General features: G+C 44.4%; 1 protein-coding gene across 2 annotated transcripts in view; it reads left to right on the top strand.

Moving 5' to 3' along the window:
- Positions 1-25816, top strand: part of LOC311505458 (protein jagged-2-like) — a 50042-nt gene that overhangs the window by 4878 nt on the left and 19348 nt on the right. For both annotated transcript variants that reach the window (XM_084569037.1, XM_084569036.1), the window contains exons 3-5: positions 12717-12777; positions 22692-22946; positions 23427-23487. In XM_084569037.1, the coding sequence (XP_084425163.1) occupies positions 12717-12777; positions 22692-22946; positions 23427-23487 (377 nt within the window). The remainder of the gene's footprint in view (positions 1-12716; positions 12778-22691; positions 22947-23426; positions 23488-25816) is intronic.

Below are 25816 nucleotides of genomic sequence, written 5' to 3'. Positions count from 1 at the left end.
GAGGGGGGAGGGATGGATTGAGGGAAGGAGTGATGATGGGGCAAAGGGAGGAAGAGGGAGGAAGCAGCAGCCCCCCCCCCTCCACCCACCCGCCTCCCGTTCAAAATAAATTAAAACCTCCATCCTGTTTCCTTGTGAGGTTTCTGTCACGAGGGGGGAGTATTTTTAGGACTCTTTTTTTTTCGTACAGTAGTGACTGAAGCAAAAACAAGGATTTACTTATTCCTTCTCCTCTTCTGCTCGCCCAGACCGTCAGACCCCAGCCCTCCTCCTCCTCTTCCTCGTTCTCCCTCTCTCCTTATGGGGTATTTTTAGAGCTGCTGTCCTCCCATCACCCCTCTGTGAGTAAATCAAGGATCAAGGGTGCACACTCCTTCAGTTTCATAGCCTGCTTCTTCCCCTCTCTCGCCACAAGTTTCCCCCTGAGCCTGGCAGAGCTGCGAGGACAGAGGTGGACCAGCTGCTCAGAGACCTCCTCCTCCACCTCCTCCTCCTCCTCCTCGTCTTCCTAGAATAAATGTTTTAGTGAAACAGCATTAGGAAAACAGGCCATGATTACAGCACACCCAGTGTAAGATCACCTCTCTCGGAGGAGTATCAGTGAGCAATCGCAAAGTGCAATGTTGGATGAGGAGCTGTTTCCTCCTCGGTTCCTCTCCGTCTCGATGCCGTCACTGCCGGCCGGCCGGACAGGCGGCTCGTTTGGCTCATTTGCCGAGTGCGTTTTTGGCGCCGTTGTATCTCAGTTTGGTGAAGCTTTTGTGGTTGATTAATCCGGGAGGAGAGGTCAGAAGACGAGCAAGAGAGAGAGAGGTGAAGATTTTCAGATTTGGAAGCAAAGAATGAGATCTTGTGACGTGTCTCAGGAGTGTCGGGCCAAAAATCACCTCATTTTGCACAGGATAAAAACGTCCCGTTACATCTGATCACTTAACTGAGGAGGATTTCTTTGCCCCAGTTTGTGCACAAATTATTATTTGACTCCCAGAGCATTTGTTCTTTAAAAGATCATTTTAAAATACTCAAAAGTAGATATGTAGATGAGTCCTGATCTGATCCTAAATGTCCTAGAGTTGGTCTCCTGTAGCTTCCTAAAGTCTGTCCTTGTCTGGTCATGCTCTGGTCGTCCAACACTGCCATTCACTTCAGACATGTTTGTTTAGAAGTGTAGTTTGCAGAGCTGCAGCTTCAGTAATAATCTTAGTTATTGTGCAGCAGACTGGGCATCGTTAACCCTGGCCCGAGGCTAATGACGTGCTCATAGTGTGGTTTATTTTTTTAATCGACCTTATCAGAGCTGCACAGTTTTCCCTTTTCTTCATTCATGCATAACTTCAGAGCGACTAAAGTCCGATAGTTTTATCTCATGAGATTCAGCTTCCTCCCCGTGTGTCAGCAATAAGCCTAAAAGCCTGCAGGGCGGGCCGCCGCACGGCTCCGTTTCCCGGTGCAGCCTTGGTTTACTGCGGTCAGGACGGATCTGCTCACCTTTCCCACGCCGGCTCCATGTCAGATGACCCGGTTCCGGTCGGAAGGCGTGTAAACGTGGGATTAGCTGCTCCGCCTGCTCCGCCTGCCCCGGCTGATCGATTGTTAATGCCTCCGGTGGACTTGGTTTTATGTGTGACTGCAGTGTCCTGTTAGGTCGACTTAAAGCTTCTTGAGATGTTGAGTGAATGCAGCAACATGTGAGAGGAAGTTTGCTGACTTGTTTCTCTGCAGACTCGTCTTGTCGTGCTGCTCTAGATGATGCAAACGTCGCTGTATGATTACATGGAATCGGTATTTCACACCAATCATGGCCGACACGGAGGCATTCCCTCCACAGAGACCATTTATTTTTAGGCCGCCTCAGCGTCACATTATCACACTAATATCGTCTCCACTTAAGTGGTTAGGCGGTGTTAAGCATTACTGTTGTTGCCATGGATATGAGGAGGATCAGTACACAATGGTTCAGGACAGCGGTGATGACAACAACAACAAATATACAGACTAATGATTTATTAGTTAATAAATAAAGCAATAAACACCTCAGTTGAATTTCTTTGAAATTTTGGCACGTCTACACCAATCAGCCACAAAATTTTGACCACTGACGGGAGAAGTAAATAACATTTAAACCATCTTGTGACAGTTCAGTGTTCTGCTGGGAAACTTCTTGACCTGGCATTCATTGGTGTGGATGTTACTTAGACATGTAGCACCCACCTAGACCAGACCAGGCACCCCCACCCCATAGCAATGACACTCCTTGATGGCAGCAGCCATCCCCAGCAGGATTCAGACACAAAAACACTTTAGGAACAACTAAGAACATGAAGAACAGCACAAGGTGTTGACCTGGCCTCCAAATTCACTAGATCCCAAACTGATCAAGTATCTGTGGGATGATCCACAGAGCCAGTGCAGCACATAGTGAGATGAGAAGACCATGGAGCTTCATGAAGACACATCACTAAGTACAAAATAAACGTAGCAGAGAGACGATGTCTGGTGTTCAGGTGAAGCAGAGGGAATGAAATGCTTGTATTATGAGCAGTGAGGTGAACGGTGGTGATTAAAGCCGGAGAGAAACACGCGCAGATCTGCCTCATTTCCCACTTGACTCTTCAGAGAGATGTTACGAAAGAGAAAATGTGGTTGAAGGAGACCAAACCCTCCATTGTTTCTGTATTTATTTACCTCCTGGTATCTGGTGTTGATCTTGTCCATACCAGGTGAACTCCCTGCAGCTGCATATTTTGCACGTTGCCTTAGCTTAGCTTGTTTTGCTAGCTTCGAGGGTGCGTTCACACCTACGGAGACAGACCTGGTGATAGAGCTTTGCGTTGCATCTATGTATTTGGTTCATCTAACTGCTATTTAAGTTACTGTACATGCAAGGAAGGTTTGGGTCCCAAGTTTCAAGAAACATTAAGGTTTTATCAACAACACATGATCTTAATCAGCTGATGCACTCAAGTTGTCGGGGAACTGTTAGACCCTCATACCCACCACCTGAAACGCATGAAAGATTTTTTAATATTTCTTCTTCTTTGGTGTTTATCCCTGGCTAAGAGCTCGTAAAGTGGAAGCTAAACCTCCTAACGTGACCCAAACCCAAACCAAAGGAGTAAATGCTCTGGAGTTCAAGTAAACCACTCCAAACACGCTTGGCATGGACGCAGCCTGACTCATCGTTTGGCTCTGCTATGCTGAAGAAATCAAACTAGAAAGTATGACTACGACTTTCTCCTCCTCCTCCTTCTTCTTCTGCACGCCGCCTCATCATGCATGTCCTGCTGCGTTTGGTAACCGTCCTCTCCAGGGGGTTGGGGTGAAGGTTCAGGAGGGTTTCTCAACTCGACTCTGGGACCAAAAGCTCTGTCAGTAATCTCTGTTACCCAACCTCCCGTTAATGGAGAAACCCCTGCAACACTCACTTTTGAACTGATAATGCGTCTAAAATCTCAAGGATGTACTCGTTCCTCGGTGTGGAGCTGAGGAAAGAGAAGTCAGATGAGTCTTATGGGATGTTTCCGGATCGGGATCTGTGTAAACGCTGATACGAGGAAATCCAAAACATGAGCAGATAGGATGGAAGTCATCTGTAAAGTTCAACAAAGTTGAAGCTGTTAAAATGAAGTTGTTCAAGCCGACTCTCTGCTTCAGCAGCTGGGCAGATGATGGATGATTCTTGTGGTTCTTGCGTCTAACAAATTGATTACGCTGCAAACCCTCTGCAAACCTTCTGCAAACCGCAATCGTCCACTTGCACGAATGCATGAATGAACGTTTCGAAACACTCCTTCAGAAATAAATCGCGGCTTCCAGAAAAATATGACTCACCTGTAATACAAACCTTGGTCATACATGTTGGGACACCCTCTAACACCGTACGGTGACTATATAATCCAGCGTGACTCACATGTTTCCTGACCTGACGTCTGATTTCCTCATAGATCTCATCAATCATTTAAGATGAGGGCGGGGACTGATCATGGAGTGATGGATGAACCGTCCTGGTTTAGTCTACCTGGAACCTTTGATGCACGACGTCCATGTTTCTTGTACCGTCTCTGCTGAAGACTTATCCACTCGTCCTGGAGCTTGGTCTCAATCAGCTGATATGCTTTGCTTGAGTTGTTGGGAAACTGTTAGATTCTCAAATTGTACATTATTTGCTGGACTTCTTGCTCAGTTTGATGTAAAAGCTTTAGTCGTAGGCTCAGCCTTGATGTTGGAAAGAGCAGTTAAAACAATTTTCTACCCCCAGATTCAGCACTGATTTTTTAATATCTAAATCTGAGTCCTGATTTGATCCTAAATGTCCTAGAGTTGGTCTCCTGTAGCTTCCTAAAGTCTGTCCTTGTCTTCCTTGTCTTCTCCTAGAGTCGACTGGATTCAGTCCAATAAATCTTTGTGTCAAAGTTAATGTAGTGTGGAGAGGGTAGCTGGTACCTTGTGTTCTCTACTCCAGAAATGTTCTGGTCATCCAACGCTGCCATAAACTCCCTAACCCTCTCTGGAAGATGTTTCTCCTTGATGCTGTCTCCAGGAAACTTTTCTCTTCTTTTAAACGTTCAGTGTTTGTTGTTGTTGTTTGGGTGCAGCCTTTACCTTGTTGGTTTGGTTGATACCAGATCTAAAATAAATAACTACAAACGATCAGACTTGACTGAAGCCTGATTTCGATCCTATCACTTTGAAAATGCCCGGATCGGCCCCGATACCGATCTCCTGATACCGATAGTGACATCCTTATGATGTTTGCTGTTGAAAACCGTGTTATACGCTTAAAAGCTGCAGAGCAAGTGAGGAAGTCACTGCCATTGCCTGCATGTCCTTACCTTTTGTGTTTACTTGGCTTCATGACAACTGTACATCTCTGCAACCAAAGTGTTCCAACGCCACCAAAGTCTCTCGTTTAAAAGGGGATCTGTTGCACGTCTTGTCGCCAGTCACCTGTGGTTTGCCGTGGAGTGGCACCAGCGTTGAACGAGTCGTTCGGGGTTTTCCCGTGGCGTGAATGTCACTTTCCCAGCTCCGCTCTGGAAACGAGGGCTGACTTAACCTCTTTGTGGTTGAGCCTTTCAGGAGGAACAATGACTTTTACACCTGAGCTTTTGTCCCCAGATATTGAGTTATGGAGACAGGCAGAGGGGACGGAAGAGAAATGAAGAGCTCTAAGAGAGAGAGAGAGAGAGATGGGAACAGAAAGAAACAGAGACAGAGGAGGGCAGCTGCGTTGGGGTGAATGTCAGCGGTGGATTTGAGAGCGTTTACATAAGGCCTCTCTGGTGCTGCTCTCTCTCTCTCTGGGGTGCGATATGCTGAATCTGGTATTCACGCCTGCTTCAGGTGTTGTCTTCTCACTCAGCGCCGAGCTAGGAATTTATAGCTGCTTCCCGTCGTGGCTCACCTAAAAGCTCACGCTGCGAAGAGGATAATTGAAAGAGAACATAACGACTTCACAATCGCTGTGATGCATTCCAGGGGTTGTTTGACGGTGATGACTCTGACGACTAACTAATAAAGTTGTTGCATATGCTGCAAGCTGCTGCTGGAGTCTTGACCTTTCTCCTACATGCATCTTAGTTGCAGGTGGAGTTGCACAAGAAATGCAATGATTTTTTTTCAGCATGATGTTTGTTTGCAGGAAGATTGTTGAGTCATCTTGCAGGAAGGAAGGGACTAGCAGTGATGGGGCAACGAGTCAAGGAGAAAAGAAAGGTTTATGAAACTCAGAGAGCGATGATTGAAGAGAAGAAGAAACCTTTTATTGCGAAGCTACGTGGGCCAAGTCGAACTGATCTTTAGTTTGAAGCGACGACCAATGGAAGCAACTGATGCATGAGACTGATGTTTATTTTCTCCATGTATTTACATAACTTAAAAATTCCTCTCCCATGACGACGATGGCTCCTGCATTTAAACCAACTTCTCTAAAGCTCCTGTCATTTGTGTCTCGTTGAGTTGCATGCAGCTCCAGAAACGTACACATCTCCGACATGTGACTCTGGCTCAAAATTTAATTTGGTCAGTTGTGGAAAAAGAAGGACGGTCTGATTTTGGCGCACGGTGTCTTGTTTGCAGCCCGTTATCCAACCAGAAGCTTCTGCCAAACTCTTTGTGACGCGCATGCACGGACGTTTGTGGAAAATCTGTGCACATGTTAACACAGAAAAGTCTTAAATACCAAGAAGACATTTTTACAGATGCAGATGTGCACCAATAAAAACAATAAAATCTCTCTTGAACATTCATTTTTATAGATTTCAGTGGTTCACATTTTAATGGTAGCCGTTCTTCCCATTCTTTCAGAATCAAATGCACCACACATGTGCATACCTTGAGCTGCTCCAGAGATGATCTGAGGAGACATTACAAGTCAGAGATGAGCGATAGGGGTTGTTGGACAAGATAGCGCAGTAAAGCGGAGGACTTGTGGTTGGTATATGTGCAGCAGATTCCAGCGTCTGATTGCAGGTGATTTCTGCGAGGAGGCAATAAAACCTGAATCAGATCTTATCTCCGTACACGCTGTGACTTTCCGAGCACTTTGTTTAGAGTCAAACAAATAAACTGTAGAAGGTCCAACATTCCCTGCTGGAGATGAAAAGTGGAGAAACAAACAAGCCCTCTTTCTTTTCTGTTATATCACCGAATCAGAGGACTAATGGATTTAAGGCGGTATTTTCTCCCTCATACTTACACGGCACGGATTTACTATGAGACACTAATTCACAGAATTCCTCTCCATCACAGGAGGAGGAGGAGGCGCCGTGACCTGCAGCGACAGAAATAGCTTTTCACGCGTTTTGGTGTGGGAAAAGTGAACTGGGTCATTTCACCGTTCTGCAGCTCAGTAATAAAGACCTGATTAGATTAGCTCAGACTAGATTTGCTGTCTGAACGAAGCCTCCTCGGGGGAGAGGGCTGGCACAGGGAGGCCTCCTTAGAGAGGAGGAGGAGGTGGCGGCGGCGGCGGGCGGAGTGGGGGGGGGTGAGCTTGTTCTGTTAATAACGTGCTAAATTAACCATCCGAGCCGCTCTCTGCCGGGAGCGACATGTTTTATTCATGTCAATAGACTAACAGGTGTGACGTGACAGGTGTTGGTGCAGCTTTTGATTTTTTTTTTCTTCCTCTCACCACAACTCCAGAAAAGTTGTTAATTGGGTCTCAGCGTATTTATATATATTTATTTAAATTCTTTTTCATTAACTATTCCCTGCTGCTGTGAGTTTTCAATTAAAGGCACATTCCTCTTGATTGTATTCCCTCTTTGGGTATAGATTTAGAATAACGCCACATATATTTTACTGCAACCCCAGAAGCAACTTCTTTGTTGCTAACGTTAACTACCCACTCCAAAAGGAGTCGGCAGTAAACCTGTTAGAGGAAAGTTTTATGTTAAAATGGATGAGAGGTTTTGAAGCTCAGTGTGGCGTCTACGGCCGCCACCATCTTGGCTCTGCCTAACTCCATAAAATCGAACCTGTCTCTGTGAGCTTCAGATCAGTGCTAATGAAACTGCGACCTAAAGACAAATAGCTGCACAACATAAGCTGGATATTTAGCTTAAGAGCAGTTTTGAAGCTCAGTGTGGCGTCTACGGTGGCCGCCATCTTGGCTGACTCCACCAAACTCCAAGCTAATACAAAAAGAAAGAAAGAGGTGGAGCTAAAGACAGCCAGCAACCCACAAGGACTCCCACCTGCCACTCAAAGCAGCTACGCCCTTAATGTTTTGTACCTGGCTGTAAACATGTTTAATTCTGCTGTTAAGTTGGACATTTTAACACGGATGTCTCTGGAGATTGACTCACGTTTGTAAGCAGCCTCTAGTGTACATTTGAGAAACTGCATTTTTTTAATCACTTTGCATCGGCTTTTCTTTTGCCCCTTGTGCGACACTCACAGTATAAACACACTAATACTGTTTTCCAAACCCAATTAATACAGTTTCTAAGCCTGACTTCAAATCTTGAGACATTTTAACGTGGAGGTCTACTGGGATCGATTCGCTTTGTTGGAGCCTCAAGTGGACATTTGAGGAACTGCAGCATTCCAACTCAGTTTAATTTTCCACAAGAAAGAATTCCTCTAATTGTCCTGGTTGTGCATTTTATGAAGGACTTCCTCCTAAAAACTAAACAAAGGAAACTGACTCACTTTTAGAGCCAGCCTCTAGTGGACATTAGAGGAACTACAGTTTTTGGCTTCAGCAGCTTCACCCTTAACAAGAAGATAAATGATGCAACCACGACTTTCAGACGTACTCTGACCTTCCTCTGGACAACCGTGAGATATTTCTTCAAAAAGATTTATTTCTTGGCGTTGATCAAAGCTCAAATGATGTTAAAATCACCTGCTCGTGTCGGTCAGTCTCCACAGGAACATGTCAAATTTATGGCCGTTCGTCTACACATGCCAGCTGTGGTATCAACACAACGCTGCACCCTCTCTTCCGTTTCCATTGTTCTAAGCTGTATTTTAACACATAAGAACTAATTAACATCTCATTAAGACACTTACTACATCTAAAAACAAGGGCGTCATCTGTTTATCTCCAAGTCTTAACTATGTTTAATATTTCTGCTTCCTTTGCATAATTGCGTCTCTCTTGGTTTAATTCTAGTTTAATTCAGAGTTTCTGCTAATGAATGAACCACAAACATCTTTATAAAGAGCGTGTGCATGTGTGATAAAACATAAAGTGACAGGACGTACGGTGTACCCTCGGCAGAGTTGTGTGTCGCCGGCGGCTGTTCCTGGTAATTTATTCATTGAACAGGTGAAGGCGCTGAGGAGCGGGCTGGTTCCTCCTCGCCTTAATGAAAACTCGAATCGCTCTTACTCCTGTAAATTGGTTAGGGGGTGTCAAGTGTCTCCCAACACGCCCTCACCCGCCTCCCTCTCTTCCCCCTGCCTCCCACTGTGAAAGCTCCACGTCTGTCGCACTCAGAATCGACTTGTCCTTCGAGGACATGCAAACTGAACGCACACTTCAAGATCTTTGACTCCATGGATTCTGTTTAGTCATTTTATTGTTGGTAGTATTGAATGATGATCAGCTACTACCACCTCACCAGACATCCACATTGCATAATTTACAAAATGTCTTTCTGACTGACTTCATTTTCCAGAGTAAACTTCTTCCACTCAGCAGACATGTTTAGTTTTGGTTCTTTTACTTCTACTTCGATTTTTCTCCAGCTATGACGATAGCCAACGAAGAGGAAGAAGACGTTTTGACGCTACACGGACATGGTTTGGGTTTTTGGCAGCCCTAAAATAAATAACTACAATAGATCAGGCTTGACTGAAGCCCCGTACAATATTTTAAAAATACATACACCGATTGGGACATCCGTGCTTAAAGGCGTACACACAGACCCCATCTCTCTGGAAGCCAGTGGCAACAACGTTTAAAACTGATTACCAAGAGGGAGATTGATTTGGATAATTTCATCTTATTTTCACTGGTGGCAGAAGTCTGGCAGCTCGCTGGGCTCATAAATCACCGCGGTGTCATCTCAGGTGATGGTCGACTGGGAGGCTTTCTCCTCAGGTGCCAGTCATGCATTTGGGATAATCAGCAACTGGAGCAAATATGAATCTTCTCGAGATCCTGACAAAGTATACAGAGTTAGAGAGTTGTAGCTTAACCGTCTCATCCTTTCTGCCTTTGATTTTAGTTTTCAGGTTAGTGCATGTCAGCGCTGCTAAGAAGAAGTGCTTGTTGCTCTTATGGGGCCGAGCTTTGGATGCAGAAATATCAGTAGTTTGGTAAAAGTAGACGTCGTTGCCCTAAAATCCAGCAAAGAGTTTCTGCATGAACAGCTTGGAAACTAGGAGCAAAACGGTGATTACAGCTCGTCTCAACACATGCTCAGATTGATAGAAAATCTATTATTTCGATAATGAATTTTTACTGCAAGATTTTTATGCCTTTGTAATATTTTTATAAGATATTTTTGGCACCACCTTGAACTTCAGGTGTTTTATTGATGCAGGACAGAATCAAACTCTTGCACCAGATGGTTGAATTAAATAATAGCATTTAAAGTCTGGAGAGCCCCTCCGTTACGTCTTCCTCCACATTCAAGTGGCTTTACCTTTACAATGATGGGGGAGCTTGTTCGTTAAGTGGAGGGTAGAAACGAGATTGTGAATTTGCTGCTCGCTGATGTTACATAGACACCTCCTGGCTCAGTAAACCTACTACTTGATTCCTTTTTACCACTTTTGATCTACGTCGGTTCTGTAGTTCATGCTCAAAATTTGGGAAAACGTGCACATTAATTGGGTTGATATGGGGTTTCTGCAGGTACAACGGGTCTGCTTTGATTAAAAGACTTTTATGCAAGGTTTAGTCAGTGTTACAGTATTTGTAAGAATTTCACTACAATGCATAATAACTAGCTCTCTTTACTAAAGATTCTGCACTTTTCTTGGACCTTTTGGAAGACAAAGCGAATAACAAAACTCAGCGTTCAAAAATACTATAGTTTTCTAATTGTTCTCTGTGGGTAACATGAACCTGAACACAAGTTGTGAACAAACAGCCGAGACCAGAGAAACAAAAGTTGCAGCTAAATCTGAGCGTTCATGTAATTATTCTGCCAGAAAAGGACTCGGCTCTTCTTCATTCATTAGTTTTTGACGTTGCCTTGATTGTATAATGAGCTAAAACACCTTCATCTCCACCCACGATGACCACAAAGCATTCAGTTCTGGAGCGGCTTCTTTCGGATGGCGTTAATTGCTTTCCTGGGAACACAGCCTGCTTGTTACGGACGCACCCTGAAGCAACTGCAAGTACCAACAACCTGGTCCCATATCTGACCTGTGATGTTGTCTCTGCTGCATCCTTTCTAAACCAAAAAGAAAAAAAAAAGTACCATAAAATTACCTTTGAGGCACCATAAAGCACTTAAGCTCTGTACCCTTTTGTTTCATGTTTCTGTCTTCCCTGTGCCTCTAATCTCTCCCAGCGCCACTTTGTAACCTCCCCTGTAATCTTCCCTGCAGCCTTCAGTCACTCTGAGTCACACTTGGGTCATGGGAACTCACAGCTGTTCGTCCGGCCCCATGCGGCTGACAGACAGCGAGCTCCGTCTCAGTTTGTTTGCTGATGCCCGGGAAAAAAGAGGAAAAAAATAGCACCTGAAACAATCCAGAGTTTTTAGTTTGTTGCCGAAGGAATGGCGGATTCCGTCTCCTCTGGAAAGTAGGACATAGTGTGCAGACGTGCTGGGCTCCCACACAATATAGAACACTGTGTCTTAGCTCTAAAACCTGTAATTTATAGGATTAAGAGTAAAACATCAAGTGTCAAAAGATTGCACGGTTGATAGTTTTTCAGTTTTACTCTCCTGCGGTTATTTCCAGAACTAAATACAGCGTCTGTTCTCCGTCTACAAAGATGGATGAACCCTCCCTGGCGGCTGACGTTTTGAACCTCAGCGTGGCTTCTCGGGCCATCACCATCTTTTGAGGTCTTCTGAGGCGGAAGATTTTGTTGCTGTTGTTAACTACTAAAGCACATAAAAAATGCCAGACGTCGACCTGTGATTGAAACGTGACTGCACATGAAGATAGGTGAACATCACCCCATGGGTTTCCTGAAGTTTTGAAGCTCAGCGTGGCGTCTCGGGCTGTCTCCATCTTTTAAAGTCTTCTGACGTGGAAGATTTTGTTGCTGTTGTTTGCTACTTAAGCACATAAAAAATGCCAGAAGTCAACCTGTGATTGAAACGTGACTGCACGTAAAGATAGATGAATATCACCCATAGGTTTCCTGAAGTTTTGAAGCTCAGCGTGGTCTCTCCGACTGTCTCCATCTTGGCATCCTGGCTCTTTTTGAAGGCATTTTAACATGAAAGTCAATGAGGATTGACTCACTTTTGGAGTCACTTCAGTTTTTGGGCACATTTGTTTGTTTGCCGCTCTAGACACTAGTCAATTGATTCTCTTATTTATCATTGGTGCTTTGTAGAGTTTTGCAGAGCTTCTACACAGTGGACCAGCTTATAGCATCATATCTTAAATATATTGTTCTTAGATATCCCATAGCACCAGGATTTTAACAGTGTGTAACTTGATTACCAAGAAGCATGTTCAAAAGGAAAGGGGTCAAAATGAGGTGATGCTCATCTTCTTCTACCATCTCACTTTGACCTGAAAGGCCCACAAGCTTACCCTACAAAGTTCTTCTGGAGCCTCTCTGTTTAGGAACTGATCATGCTCCGGTATAAAATGACCAAGAGAACGATTCACAAGTGACTGATCTGGAAACTGGATTTACGTTTTTGGCTCTTTAACTACATACGTGATGATAAAACTAATCTGTCAAGTGAAATATGAATAAATGTGTCGGTGGGTTCCAGGTGAATTTCTTTTGTTGTTTGACAGAACATTGGTTGCACTTGTTAACTAGCTCCGGGCACATGTAGGCTAATCAGTGACAGGAGCGTGGGAACCAGACTTATTTTCCCACCGATTACTCACCTTCTGCGCTGAATATGTGTGTGTGTTTGTGCATGAAAGCACTTGTATGTGTGTGTCTGTTTATGAGTGACGCTGGCCTCGTATCTTGAGTTTCTGTGTAAACTCCACATCAGGTGCGTCTTGAAGTGGGCACGGCTGACTTTCAGCTGGAGGGTTTGTGTGTTTCTGTGGTAAGTGTGCAGCGTGATAACCTCTGACCCCTCCTCTCTGTGTTTCAGCGAGCGTACACTGTGCTAGTGGGGGCGTGGGACTGGGACAACGGCACACACAGCAGCAATGGTAAGGATCACTCTTCAATAACTTACAATGATGCATGAATGATGGCCTGCAGGTTACTACGGCTTTGACCTTTAACACAAATCCACATTGGTTGCTTTTAATCTCAGGAGATCAGGTCTACATTCGACTGTTCACGCTGCCAGTTGTTGTGTTGATGTGTTACTCTGCTCAGATAATTAGGATCTTCAAAAGTGAAGCCAAAGTATGTGGAGCTCCCCCTGGTGGCTGACTGCAGTATAGGTCATTTAAGCCACGCCCCAAAACACTAAAGTACAACCCAAATGCAAATTTTTCGAATATGGTTTCTTTATTTTCTGTAATATAATGCTGAGATACACTGCCCAGCCAAAAAATAAAGTCTCCACCTGGATTTAACTAATCAAATATGTAGGAGCCTCCTATTGGATAATTACTGCATGGGTGATTATCTTTCAGCTGACAACAAGTTATTTAACCCCAACTGATGCAATGAGTAGCTTCTCATTTCTTAAACAACCATGTCTAAAGACACATCCTGTGGTCGTGGTAAAGATGTTAGTCTGTTTGAGAAGGGTCAAATCATTGGCATGCATCAAGCAGAGAAAACATCTAAGGAGATTGTAGAAACTACTAAAACTGGGTTAAGAACTGTCCAACGCGTTATTAAAAACTGGAAGGATAGTGGAGAACCATCGTCTTCCAGGAAGAAATGTGGTCAGAAAAAAATCCTGATTGATGGTGATCAGTGATCACTTAAACGTTTGGTGAAATCAAATGGAAGAAAACCAACAGTAGAACTCAGGGCTATGTTTAATAGTGAAAGTAAGAACATTTCCACACGTACAATGTGAAGGGAACTGAAGGGATTGGTACTGAACAGCAGTGTAGCCTTAAGAAAACCACTAATCAGTGAGGCTAACTGGGAAAAAAGGCTTCAATTTGCTAGGGAGAATAAAGATTGGACTCTGGAGCAATGGAAGAAGGTCATGTGGTCTGATGAGTCCAGATTTACCCTGTTCCAGAGTGATGGGGGCATCAGGGTAAGAAGAGAGGCAGATGAGGTGATGCACCCATCATGCCTAGTTTCTACTGTACAAGCCTGTGGGGGCAGTGCTATGATCTGGGGTTGCTGCAGTTGCTCAGGTCTAGGTTCAGCGACATTATGCTGACTACCTGAATATACTGAGTGTCTGGAAGCACCCGGAGACAAACCTGCACGAGCACAGATAGAACATGCATGAACCTCTCAGAGAAAGGCCTGCAGCAGACTCGCATGTTTTAATGTCTTTAATGCCAATTTCCCACCTTGATATTGTGCAACATGTTTGAAGTTTCACAGAGCGTCAATGATTCATTCTCTTTGGAGCAAATGTCAAAGAATTGAGATCAGTGGGGTGTGAGGCGCTTTGCATTGGAACGGTTGGTGCAAATGGAAAGATCGGACCTTTGGTAGCCAGGAATCCAGACCGACTCTCCACACCTAGACATTGCTTTGTGGAGGGAAGTCTCTCTGTTGGGAACTGATTCTGCTCCAGCAAAGATCTGCAGATCGTTTTGGGCACATGAGCTCAAGGTTCTGCTCAAGGTTCCTTTCTTGCCACTGTCGCCTTAGTTCTGCTCAGACGGGGTTTGCAACTGATGCTATAATCCAATCAACCGCTTGGGAGGGGGCGGGGCTTTATGTCATGACGGACAGAAGAGTAACAGTAGTCATGCACGTCATCTGAGCGACATGTCTCCGATTGGTTGGAGGACTGTCCAGTTGCGTGCAGACGTATTTTATTCTCTTTCTCCGTTGGAACACGTCCTATATTGAAATCTAAATGGAGCATTAGAAACTCTCCTCTGTTGCTCCGTAGCAAAGAGTTGCACTAGTTGACAGATGAGCCTAGCAGCCATCAGCTTGTTTTCTTTGTTTGTGAGGTTACACAACTAAATTAAGCAATTCCCACCAATCGACCAATGGCTTCATCCGTTTTTAAGTGTTGTTTCATCCTGTAGTCGTGGGTAACTGAGAATCCTACGGGATGTGTAATGGATGGAGGCGGTAGACTTCTGATTGGTGACCTTCAATAGCTGTTCTTTCTGCTCGAAGGCATGTCGTCACATTGTTTTATCGCTGTGTCAGATAAGTGAGGAAAGAAGTGAGCATGTTGCAGCACAGGTAGCAGCATCCTGACTGAGCTTGGCGTGATTCGCTGTTACGTACGCTATTCAGAGCGTGTCAATGTCTCTTCATGGGAAACACCCCCAGTCATCAGCACTGACTGTGTGAACCACAGTGATGGATCTTCTTGACGGGCCGGTAAGTTTGAGTCCCATCGGTCCCGGTCCCGGCACACGGAGCCGTATCCTGTTTATACACGCCCGTCTGATCTCGGCTCTGTTTGGTTTGGTTTTCCAACATCAGTGGGAGGAAGAAGGATGTAAATCTGTTTGATAAGAACTAGATGTCAGCTCTCTAATTTGTTGTTTTTACCACCAACGATGAAATCAAGCTATGCACATTTTGGGCGGTTGATGCAGTAGCTCATGAACCAGAGGGTTAGTGGTTCAGTGCTCAGTACATGGGCCACAAGCCAAAGTTTCCTTGAACTCTAACTTTCTCCTTCAGGTAAAAACCTGCAAATATGTTCAGGATCAGTTCATCTCAATCTCGACAGATCTCCTGCACGAGGTTTTCTGCTGAGGTGATTTCCTGTCACCTTCCTTGCATGAAACGATGACTCCATCAAGGAACGTTTGAAAATATTCATATTTGTCTTATCATTAATCACCTTTCAGATGTTTCTATATTTCCCAGAGGTCCTTCCACTCTCCTACTATAAACACTGGTGCTTTCATATTGTCCGGACGAGTTTGTTTCAGGCGTACTGACACCTTCACGCCCACGCCGGACTCGGTGAGCAGGCATGGAAATGAAGCCAGACCGCTAAGCACCTACACTGATATGAGATGGTTGACTTAAAATGAAAGGAATGGAAGATGTGTGCCATCGTCTGAGACGGCTGAGCTGTCTGAGCACGTCTTTTTTCAGGAAGACAAGAAGTAAAAGGTCAGATCAGAGCGGCTGTTTGATCGGACGTATTTGCACCATCATCTCCCCTCGTCCCCTCATCTTCAGGGTCACTGCAGCCTCTATATTAAGCCAGTGAGAGCTCTGCCTCGTTAAAACATTAATTACCGACCACAGCCCTCTTTCTGTCCCCTCGCTGTCCTCTAATGTCTGTCTCCTAATTACCATCCCAGCAGCTGTCCGGCTACCGCACGCCACTTCATTATCCTGGAGCACTGCCGTGACAGGGCGCTGCCGTCCAGGCTGCCGTGCCTCGGCCTGGACGGCAGCCCCGGCGGTGGGACACTTTGGTCTCCGCTCGCACGACCACCTGTAGATCTGACGGTGTTATAGATGGAGGGATGCCTTATTTATCCTGAGACGGGGGGGTGGGTGGGTGGCTCGGAGGCAATGACAAGCAGGCAGGCGGGAAATGCTGACGTCCCGACCACCGTGTCCCGTCTTGTAGACTTGGACGGAGTCTCTCTGCGTGATCTCCAGTTTGAGCCCTGAATGTGTCAGTGAGCCTGTCAGCAGCCAAGCGTCCTGTCAAAGAGAAACCTTACCTGTTTGCTCAACTCACACTGGGAAAGCTAAAAATATTCACTTTATGTGTGTTCCCACAGGTATTGGGGCGCATCATTGATTTATTTATTTATTTCTACCACAGTTTGGGATTTCCTACATTTCTGGGTATTACTTACGTCAGAGAGCAGGCATGAACCTGCAGCATCCAGCTGTGTTCGTTACACACGGGTGGAGCGAGCATTAGTGATACTGCAACCTAATTAAAGAGAGAGAGAGAAAGAGAGAGAGAGAGTTCTCATCCGTCCAGGTGTGCAGAGGAATCAGGGGACGTCCCAGCCGAGTATCGTTTTGCCCGAGAACCTGATCTGATTCCTCTGATTATGTGCCAGCGCACGTCCTGTTTATCACTCATGTAGTTTCGTATGTGACGCAGCTTCACTGTACATAAACTGTGGTGAGGCATCTGCTGGGACAGGAAGATTTAGACGGCCCTAGATAATCAGTCACTAAAAAGAGAGATAAAAATTATTATATATCTATTATAAGTTTGCAAAACGACACAAATGACTACTTGTTTTGTGGAGTTGACGAACAATCTGTAACCATCGCATTTGGCTCAAGACCCAAGTCAAGTCAGAATAATATTCTTTGCAGGAAAAGAAGTGTTGCAGGATACGATCCTTGCACTTAAACAGGCTCAAGTCGGTCACAATAGATGTTTTATTCTGACTGAGATCCACTTAAAGGAAACCCTCTGCATGCATTTGAATGCTAATTTGTTCTCCTGCTGAGAGTCGGTAGCCTGGAAGCTAATCTGACTTCCCCCCACTCACACATTCTTTTTTTTTTGTGGCGGGAGGTTGATCTGGAGTCTCCCCGTTGGGAAAAGATCTGGGTGAGGTTGTAGCACTTTATTTTTGGGCTATGATGCATGTGGGAAAAAACTGTGTCAGAACATTTTCCCAAAAAGCATGAGACGTCTATCCTGCATGCAAGCTCCCACCAACAGATTCTGCTCCAGCAAAGGATTTGATTTTGTTTACCACTAAATGGCTCTGATTGGTTGGAGGACTGTGCAGATGAATCACGCCCCATGAAGAAATCCAAATGCAGTGTTCTGTGCAGATATGAGTCCGACTGCATCAGGTCTAAAGAGTCGTCTGAGGAGAATGATACCACTGTCATGTCCATGCATTAAGAGCCAGGTGGTGATTAGCTTAGCTTAGCATAAAAGGCTTAAAGGAAGGATAAAGAGGACACATTTCCCAGAATGTCAAAAAAATGACTTGAACCAACACAAAAACGGTTCAAGGTGTGGATTTTATTTTTTTTTTCCCCCTCAAAACGGCCGGTGAGTTTTCTTAGAGGACGTGAAGTGAGTTTCCTGCCAGTGTGTGTGTGAACAGGTCTGGGCAGCAGGTTGGAGAGGCCTCAGGAAAAAAAAAAGAAGTCTCTGCAAAGGTTGTTTATGCTTCAGGAAGCCGCCGCCTGTTCAAAAACAAAACAGAAATGGCACGAGAGAAAAGAGAGGACGGCGCTGATGTTGACTCTGGGAGCGGGCGGATTGTTGGCTGCTGTGGGGTGGAGATGCACAGATATCAGGGGCCGATGGCAGGGGACCGTCCACACCGGAGCCTTTCACTCATCACATCCCTCCAGTAACAGTAGTAACTCATATGTTTGTGTGTGCCTCATTCTTTTGTGCAACGGAGCCCCATTGTTGATCAAAGACATTCATTTGGACTCGGGACCAGATGCAGCATCCTGTTGATAGAAACCAGAGCACCAAATTCACCAAATTCAGATTAAGCCGCCCCTGAAAATAGTCCCCAATAATCACTTTCCTCTTATATGTTGGCGTTCGGCTCTAAATATTGTGCAAAGACAAAAATGGCCCATACACCAGTGAACTATTAGTCTCCTTCTACACTGGGACAGATTCTGTTGAACCTCCTGTTAAAGGTTGGACTCAGGGTGGAGCACTGTAGACAGTAGGTGAGACACAGGTCTTCAGTGATAAATGGGCTGTTCAGGGGGGAACAAAGAGTTGATTGTTAACCTCTTAAATATTGTGTTGATAAGTTGCCGAGTTTGGTTTTTGTTTTTTCTTTCTGATTTCTGTTATCTTAGCAGAAGAAGAATCTTTCTTGTGCGTTGTAGTGACGGCTTTGGGAAGATTTATGTTTCCCTGTAATGGGTCAATTAAGGGATTTTGAAAACCCAAAACCTTATATGTTTGCTTAAAAACTGCAGTAGTCAGCTGTTTACTGAGGAATCAAAGTATTTATGAGCTTTACTTCTGCTGTTACGGGCTTGGAGCAGAGAACCAACTAAGAAAGCATCTAGAGATGAACTAACAAGTTGTTGGTTTTGGTCTTTTTGTGGAATTTATCAACAGTAACAACAACTTAACATACTTAAGGAGTATGAAAAAGCGCAACTTTGCGTGTCTGCACAAAAAACGTCCTGCTTTACGCCCTGAAAACATAGACTCAAGTTTTAAGTCTATGGAAAAGTAAATTGGTTATAATCTCATGCAGTGAGCAACGATCCAGGTTGACGTCAACGGTGAGAATGAGGTGATTTGCATCTTTACTGGTGGGAACAGTGTCTTTGCCTCTACTGCAGTGAAAAAAGATTTACGATAAACTTTTGGCAATCACAGGACAGGAGCATTTCAAAGTTGATTAAGTGCATTTTCTATTTCTTGCCTTATAATTTTCATAACGCTACCGTTTCCAACTCCACGCAACCCGAGTGCCGAGCAGGTCGAGACACATCCCCGGAGAGATGAGAGGACCCGTTGGTCATTTGAGCCTCTTATAAATATTTCTGAAATGATTGGTTGCTTGCAGTCGCCTCCAGAAAAGAGAGAGCAGTGATTTTTTTTTTTAAGTGTTGCATTGAAGAACCACCAAAGACAAGTTTCCTCCCAAAACAAAGCAGCTCCTTGACAACCAGGTCACCTGGTTCTGAATCACTGCAGTATGTGAGAGTGATGTTCTGGCACCATTTCTCCTTCCAGGTGTTAACATACAGTCATTTCATCCACCAGTAGCACCTGGTTGACAAAGGGTGTGATAATATGGAAGGTTGCAGGAGATTTATAAGAGTCTAAGCTAATGCATAGGTGTGTTTACGATGGGGAAACTTACTTTCACTTCCACGTGCCTTCGGAAAAAAACAACCTTTTGACTTTGAGCATTATTCTAAAATGACACATGAACTACTACAGATATAAGGGTTATGATCCACATGGTAAAAAAAACTTTAGGTTACTTGTGTAACCCCGATTCTCTGACTGAAACTCACTCCTGCTACTCAGAGAACCGGGGTTACACAAGTAGCCTAAAGGTCTCTTTCTTAGCATTCGTTTACTATGAAAGAATGAGATCCTGGAAGACGGGCCAACTTCCACACCCACAACTTTTTCTGTGGCTTGAACTTTTTTCGGATTTTCTCCGTTTATGCTCCTGCAAAGATCTTCTGAGCCAATCAAAACGTTTAGAGGGGTTTGGAGCGCCTTGGAGTTGAATTTGCATCCAGTTTCCTGCAGAGTTATCTTTTTCTCTGTATCGGTTGAAGCTGAGTCTCGCTACGTCCGACTATGAGATGTCAGCAATAGTGGAAATAAACTTCAGTGCTACCAGCGTGCCAAGGTCAGAGTTTCCTCTACAAAGCACAGAAGTTGCATTGCAGCTTGTTGCATGTTCCTTGACAATCTTCCCATTTTGCTCTTGGCGCGATCAGCTGCTCAGATCTGAAGCCCCTCGCTGTTTATATAAGCTGGTTTTAAATGGCCTTCTCTCTCCTGCTCTCCCTGGTAACAACAGCCTCTCTTAGCGTGTCTCCTCTTCTACAGAGGGGAGGGAGCTCATGATTGGTTTATATTTTTATATCTAATTGCTGGAGATGAACAGCAGTGAGGAGTGTGTGTGTGTGTGTGTGTGTGTGTGTCGGGGTGTTTCAGGTGGTGGGTGTGGGACTGAAATCTGTGGCAGTGTGTTAACTCTCAGCGAGGCTCTGCAAACCAGGACAGTGTGAAAATGGATTTTTAGGTTTTCAGTCTTTTTAACTTCTGCGAACAATCTTAAAATGCACAAACTTCAATGTGTGTGTGTGTAGATGCACAATAAACAATAAAAACATAACACAAAGTTTATTCCAATTAATGTTATTTGATGTTTTTGCTGTAAAAATAAGTCAATAAGACAAAATCAGAGACTGGCCTGCAGAAAATTATCTAACCCAGTTGATATCTCCAGTCCAAGGTCTTTCACTCATTCATTTTCATTTTTAGTTTCGTTTTGACTCAGTTTGTTGTCTGGCTGCACATTTTTTTTTTTTTTTAATGCATAGAAAAAATAGCAATAAAATGCAGTTTTGCTCATTTCACTTTTGGGTTTTGCCACCACAGCCTGACTTGGTTCGTTTGGACCATTAGCTTATGGTGGCTAATGCTAGCTAACGTCCCTGAGTCAGTTCACTATCTTAACGAACGTCTTCTGCTCTCCTGCTTTTATTGTTGTGGTCATAACTTGACGCAGACTCTTTTAATCACCGAAAGTTTGTGATTGCACACAAAGTTAGCAGGAATACGAGTGGATGCAAGTTTTTCTGGTGACGATTCTTTTGCAAGAGATGCGCAAATGGACCTTTATGAATCTCCGTATCTAATATGCAGAGACTGGAGGAAATAAGATCCAAAGCCAAGGTTGTGTAGATAAAACCAATGTAATGTAGGTCTTGGTGGAAACTGTGTAGCGTCAGATGCCGGTTGAGCTGTTGCAGCGTTCTCTTCTGTGAGTTTAACCCGTTAACTAAGGACGACAGCAGTGAAGACTAGTCCTTCCATCCAGCTCTGTCTTGTCACCCTCCAGCTCTGAAAGCAGAATCCTGCTGGGTCACGATGCTTCTGTTCCTTGAGAACAAGCTAAAGGGCCTTTCCTATGTCGCCCTTCCTCGCCTGTTCCCCGTCTCTTATTATTTCCGGCCTGGCTCCGATGAAGTCGAGGCTGGATATCCTGAGAGGTGGGGGTGGCGGGGGAGGAGGGGGGACAGAAAAGCATTTCACCGAGCAGGAAAACTGAAAAAGCTTTTTCGGTTATCAAGCCCTCGCAGACCTCGCTCCTGCTGCCTCTGTTTGTGTTTGCTTAATTTTCCTATTCTTTCCCTCTTTTCCTCTCCCTTTTTTTTTTCTTCCTCCAAATTCTTGATGTGAGGTTAAATCTTTCCCTCTGATCTGTGGTAACAACAGGCATTCCTCGAAGCCCTGTTGATTGTCTAATCTCACCAAACACCACACTGAAGGGTCAAATCCTAAAACCGGAATCACCCCTGTCCCCTGGAATGCCATTCAGAAGTTTTGTTGTTCAGCCTCCCTGTTCTAATTGACCCCAAATACCATTTGAGCACTGTTTCCTTTAGGGATGTTCCTGCAGAGTTGAACATGTAGTTGATTATTCAGTTGACTCGTTGCCCCTTCAGCGTTAGTCCAATTATACTTTGGTAGCCATAGCTAGAAATGTATGGCATGCACTAACCTGTATGGAGTGCATGGGGCTGTTCCAAGGGTGGTACTGGAATGGTATGGTTGAAGAGTTTCAGTCAGGACTGGGAGTACATCACAACACAACTTAAAGATATCAATGGTAGGGCTGGATTTAAATCAGTCTTCTTTTGAAAGATCTAAAATTCTAGGATATGCAATTTCCTGCATCTTGTCATAAGAAATCTCGTTTTGTCTTGTTTTTGATCTCCCTCAAATGTGGACTTGTTGCCTCTCATTAGAAATCTTGCAAGATCTTGTGTTTTGCATGACTAGTCTCATGAAATTTCCAACGAGAGGCAACAAATCCACTTGAGATTGAGATCCAGAACACGACAGAAGCTCCAACTCTGAGAGCACCGTCGGGACTGACAGCCGATTGGATTTCAAAAAGTATAACGACAGAGAGGAGCTGCACAAAAGCAAAGAAATGTGAAATGAAAGGTGTGAAACTAGAGGGAGAAGACTGTGGCGATATCACAAAGCTCTGGAACCAAACGACAACATTAGTTGAGTGAAAATCTCTTTCGTAATTAAGCTAAATTGTTTTGAAACCGAAATATCTAAATGAAATAAGGAAGTGATTTGGAATTGAATGCGAAAGCCATCCCGTATTAATAGTGCATTTAGAAATAACTGCAAACAAAAGCTGGAGTTCCACAGGGCTCTAAGCTAGGGCACTTCTTTTTACATTTCATAACTTCTTTAAGGAAAATCCCATTTTTACGCAGATGACACCCAATTATATTTATCTATTGAACCATTTTTAACGTTTTTCCTGTTACATATTTTCCTTTTGCTCAGATGAAGAGCTGATGATCGATCGCAGCATCTACAAAGGGAGGAGCACCCCAGGGGGGGACAAGGAGCCGGTCGTGTACAATGGCTCGTTCGCTAAAATTAAGTACACCGTCCGTGTGCGCTGCGACGAAAATTACTACGGCAGCAAATGCAACAAAGTCTGCAGACCCCGCAATGACTACTTTGGACATTACGTGTGCGACCAGGCCGGAAACCAAGAGTGCATGGAGGGCTGGACGGGGCCGAACTGCAAAACAGGTGAGGGGAGGACATTCTGCAGACACATGTAATAGTTAAACTCACGAAGGGCATGAATAAAAAAGTTGTGGACTGTGCAGCACATGAGTTAAGATCATTGTTTAAGAGTCCCTAACATCCCTAAACATACGAAGCCGAGCGTAGTCACCCAATAATAACCACCACACATCAAAACGCTCACCGTCCTACTTCCTTACTGCTCCTTTCGGAAGAAGCTCGGAAGTTCACGGAAGTTCATGTCAAGTGTCGCTTTGCAAGAATCCGAGGAATGTTTGGAAACTCCTGTCACTGAGGGCACCCTCGACTCTCCTTGACGCCCACTTTTGCCATCCCACAGCAAAAGATTCACAGACGAGGAAATAACAGGAAATTAGACTTTAATGACTGAAAAAACAGAGTGCCAGGCAGCGACCCAGAGGATATTATGTGTTTTAATTATGATGATTTCAATGTTTTTTTGTTTTGTTTTTTTCCCGACAGCCATCTGCAAACAGGGATGCAGCCCCTTGCATGGGACGTGCAGCGTGCCGGGGAATTGCACGTAAGTTGCCTCTTGTTTAGATTTTGTTTGCGCCGCTGTTGCTGTCAAGTGATGTAAAATACGATCTTGTTTGGATGGAAACCCCCCGTAAAGGCTTAATGAGGATAACAGTGGTGACACAACAGAGTGATGAGGGAGTGGGGGGTGGGGGGTTGTTGATAACATACCAAGCAGCCTCTCTACCTCCCCCCATCCCTCCACCTCAATCCCTCAGCTCCACTCTGATCCAGAAGCCATTGTTCTGCTTCCTGTTCTAAAGCTTGCCCGCACACAGAGAACCAGAGAGAGAGAGAGAGAGAGAGAGATGTCCCCCCCCCCCCGCCTCTCTCCGCCTCCCCCTTTCCAGTGTCTGCAACCCACATCACCTCTTCCTATCCTGGACCTTGTTATGGCTGGCACTTGCCTGTGAGGAAGTGTGGATTCCTCCCGAGGAGCTGTAGACAACATGCAGGGAGGAAGCGAGAGAGGGGGCATGGCGGGGTGAATCTACTTGAACTGATACCCCTATATAGTCAACAATAGTTAAATACCTCATTTAATACACAAACACAAACGTCTGCAAAGGTTCTCAGTCATCCAGGTCACGTCCAAAAAAAATAAAGCTGAAACAACAGCAACTGGACTTGTAGAGATTCTTGAAGATGTTTCATCCAAGTCTTCAGTTCTGAAGGACTTATGGAGGAGTTGAGGTTTTTATTTGTTGCCCACCTGAAACTCACAGGACTACAAACAACCTGTAGCTCCAGTGACTTCTACCGTAGCAACCCATCAATGTCCTGAGACTCCAGACTCAAGGTGTGAACGGGTGTGAAACTTGGATAGACGACATATGTATCCAGATACAGTTTGCTATCAATTTACAAAAAGTTTTAACATCCGTCCCATAAAAAGGATCTGGTTGTTTACATTAAACAAGTAAAAACAAGGGGAGACTGAACTGCAGTCTTTCTTCAGTGAATGGTACCGTAGCAACCCATCAATGTGCAGAGACTGCAGATTCAAGGTGTGAACGGGTCTCAACTTAGCTGAAAATTGGATAGACGACATGTATGGTTGAATTAATGACAAAATACTTGCCAGTAATTGGAGGAATTTCCCCAGTGAATGGTACTCTAACCATCCCTTAATATGCAGAGACTCCAGATTCAAGGTGTGAACGGGTGTGAAACTTGTATAGATGACATATTGTATCCAGATACAGTTTGCCATCCATTTACAGTTTTAACGTCTGTCCCGTAAAAAAAGGATCTGATTGTTTATAATAAACAAGTTGAAACAAGGGGCAGCTGGACTTGTTGGGTTTTTCGAAGATGTTTCACCACTCATGCCACATCTTCAAGAAACCCTACAAGTGTAGTTGCACCTTGATTCAATTTGTTTTTTGGACAAACTGTACCATGGCCTGGATGACTGAGAACCGTCACAGACATATCTAGTCATTAACAGACTCTAGATGTTCCTGATTAAACTCCACTAGTCATTTAGAACTGAAGACTTGGATGAAACATCTCCAAGAAACCCAAACAGTCCGGTTGCCTCTGTTTCAGTTTTGTTTTTTTAGTTAAAATACTTCTTTCACATCGGCTGGATCAAACTGTGGTTGTAATCTAATATTTTTTTCTTGTTTTCTTGCTAGTGCTACAACCATAATCAATGACAACAAATTTTTCTCCAAATTTTATCCAAGTCTGAATATATAGCTCAGATTTTATCTTCTACATTAAATAATGTCTCCTGCTGCTGCTGCAAACCTAAAATGCATCATAATTAATGACAAAGAGACTTTATAAGCTCGGTTTAGGCGCCCAGAAAAGATCAATGCAGCCTTTGTGTCCTGTTTCCGCGCTGACGCGTCGTCATCGTTCTGAAATTGCGTCACCAAAACTCTCGTCGGAAGCTAGTCAGCTGTTTCTGTTGTTGATCAACAGTCTGAGCGTGTCCGAAGAAATAGGAGAGAGTTTTCTGTGCTTTTCCGGACCGCCAAGACAAAGAAATACATTTCAGATCAATTGCTGTTGTTGCTGTCTGCATTGCTGTGAGGTTGGGTTACATTTTTGGGGGCGATGCACGTCAGACCACAACGTAGATCCCGTTTAACCTCTCGTTCTTTGCTGTAAATATTGTGGCAGCTATGTTTTAGTTGGTACCTGAAGAGAAAACTTTGGAGGTATTTGTGTCTAAAGACGGAGAGAAACTTAAGGTTCAGTGCAAACGTTTGAAGGAATCAACTGTGATTTTGTCTGCGTCTTACTCTGTCGTCCTTTAACAAAAGTTCCAGACAGATAGATGCACATGCAGCACGCTATGACGCTAAAGTCAGAGTAGGTGT

The sequence above is a fragment of the Chelon labrosus genome (genome assembly GCF_963514085.1).
Source record: "Chelon labrosus genome assembly, chromosome: 20".
NCBI lineage: Eukaryota > Metazoa > Chordata > Actinopteri > Mugiliformes > Mugilidae > Chelon > Chelon labrosus.
The sequence above is the reverse complement of the archived record's forward strand: the minus strand, read 5'-3'. Positions and strand labels throughout refer to the sequence as shown.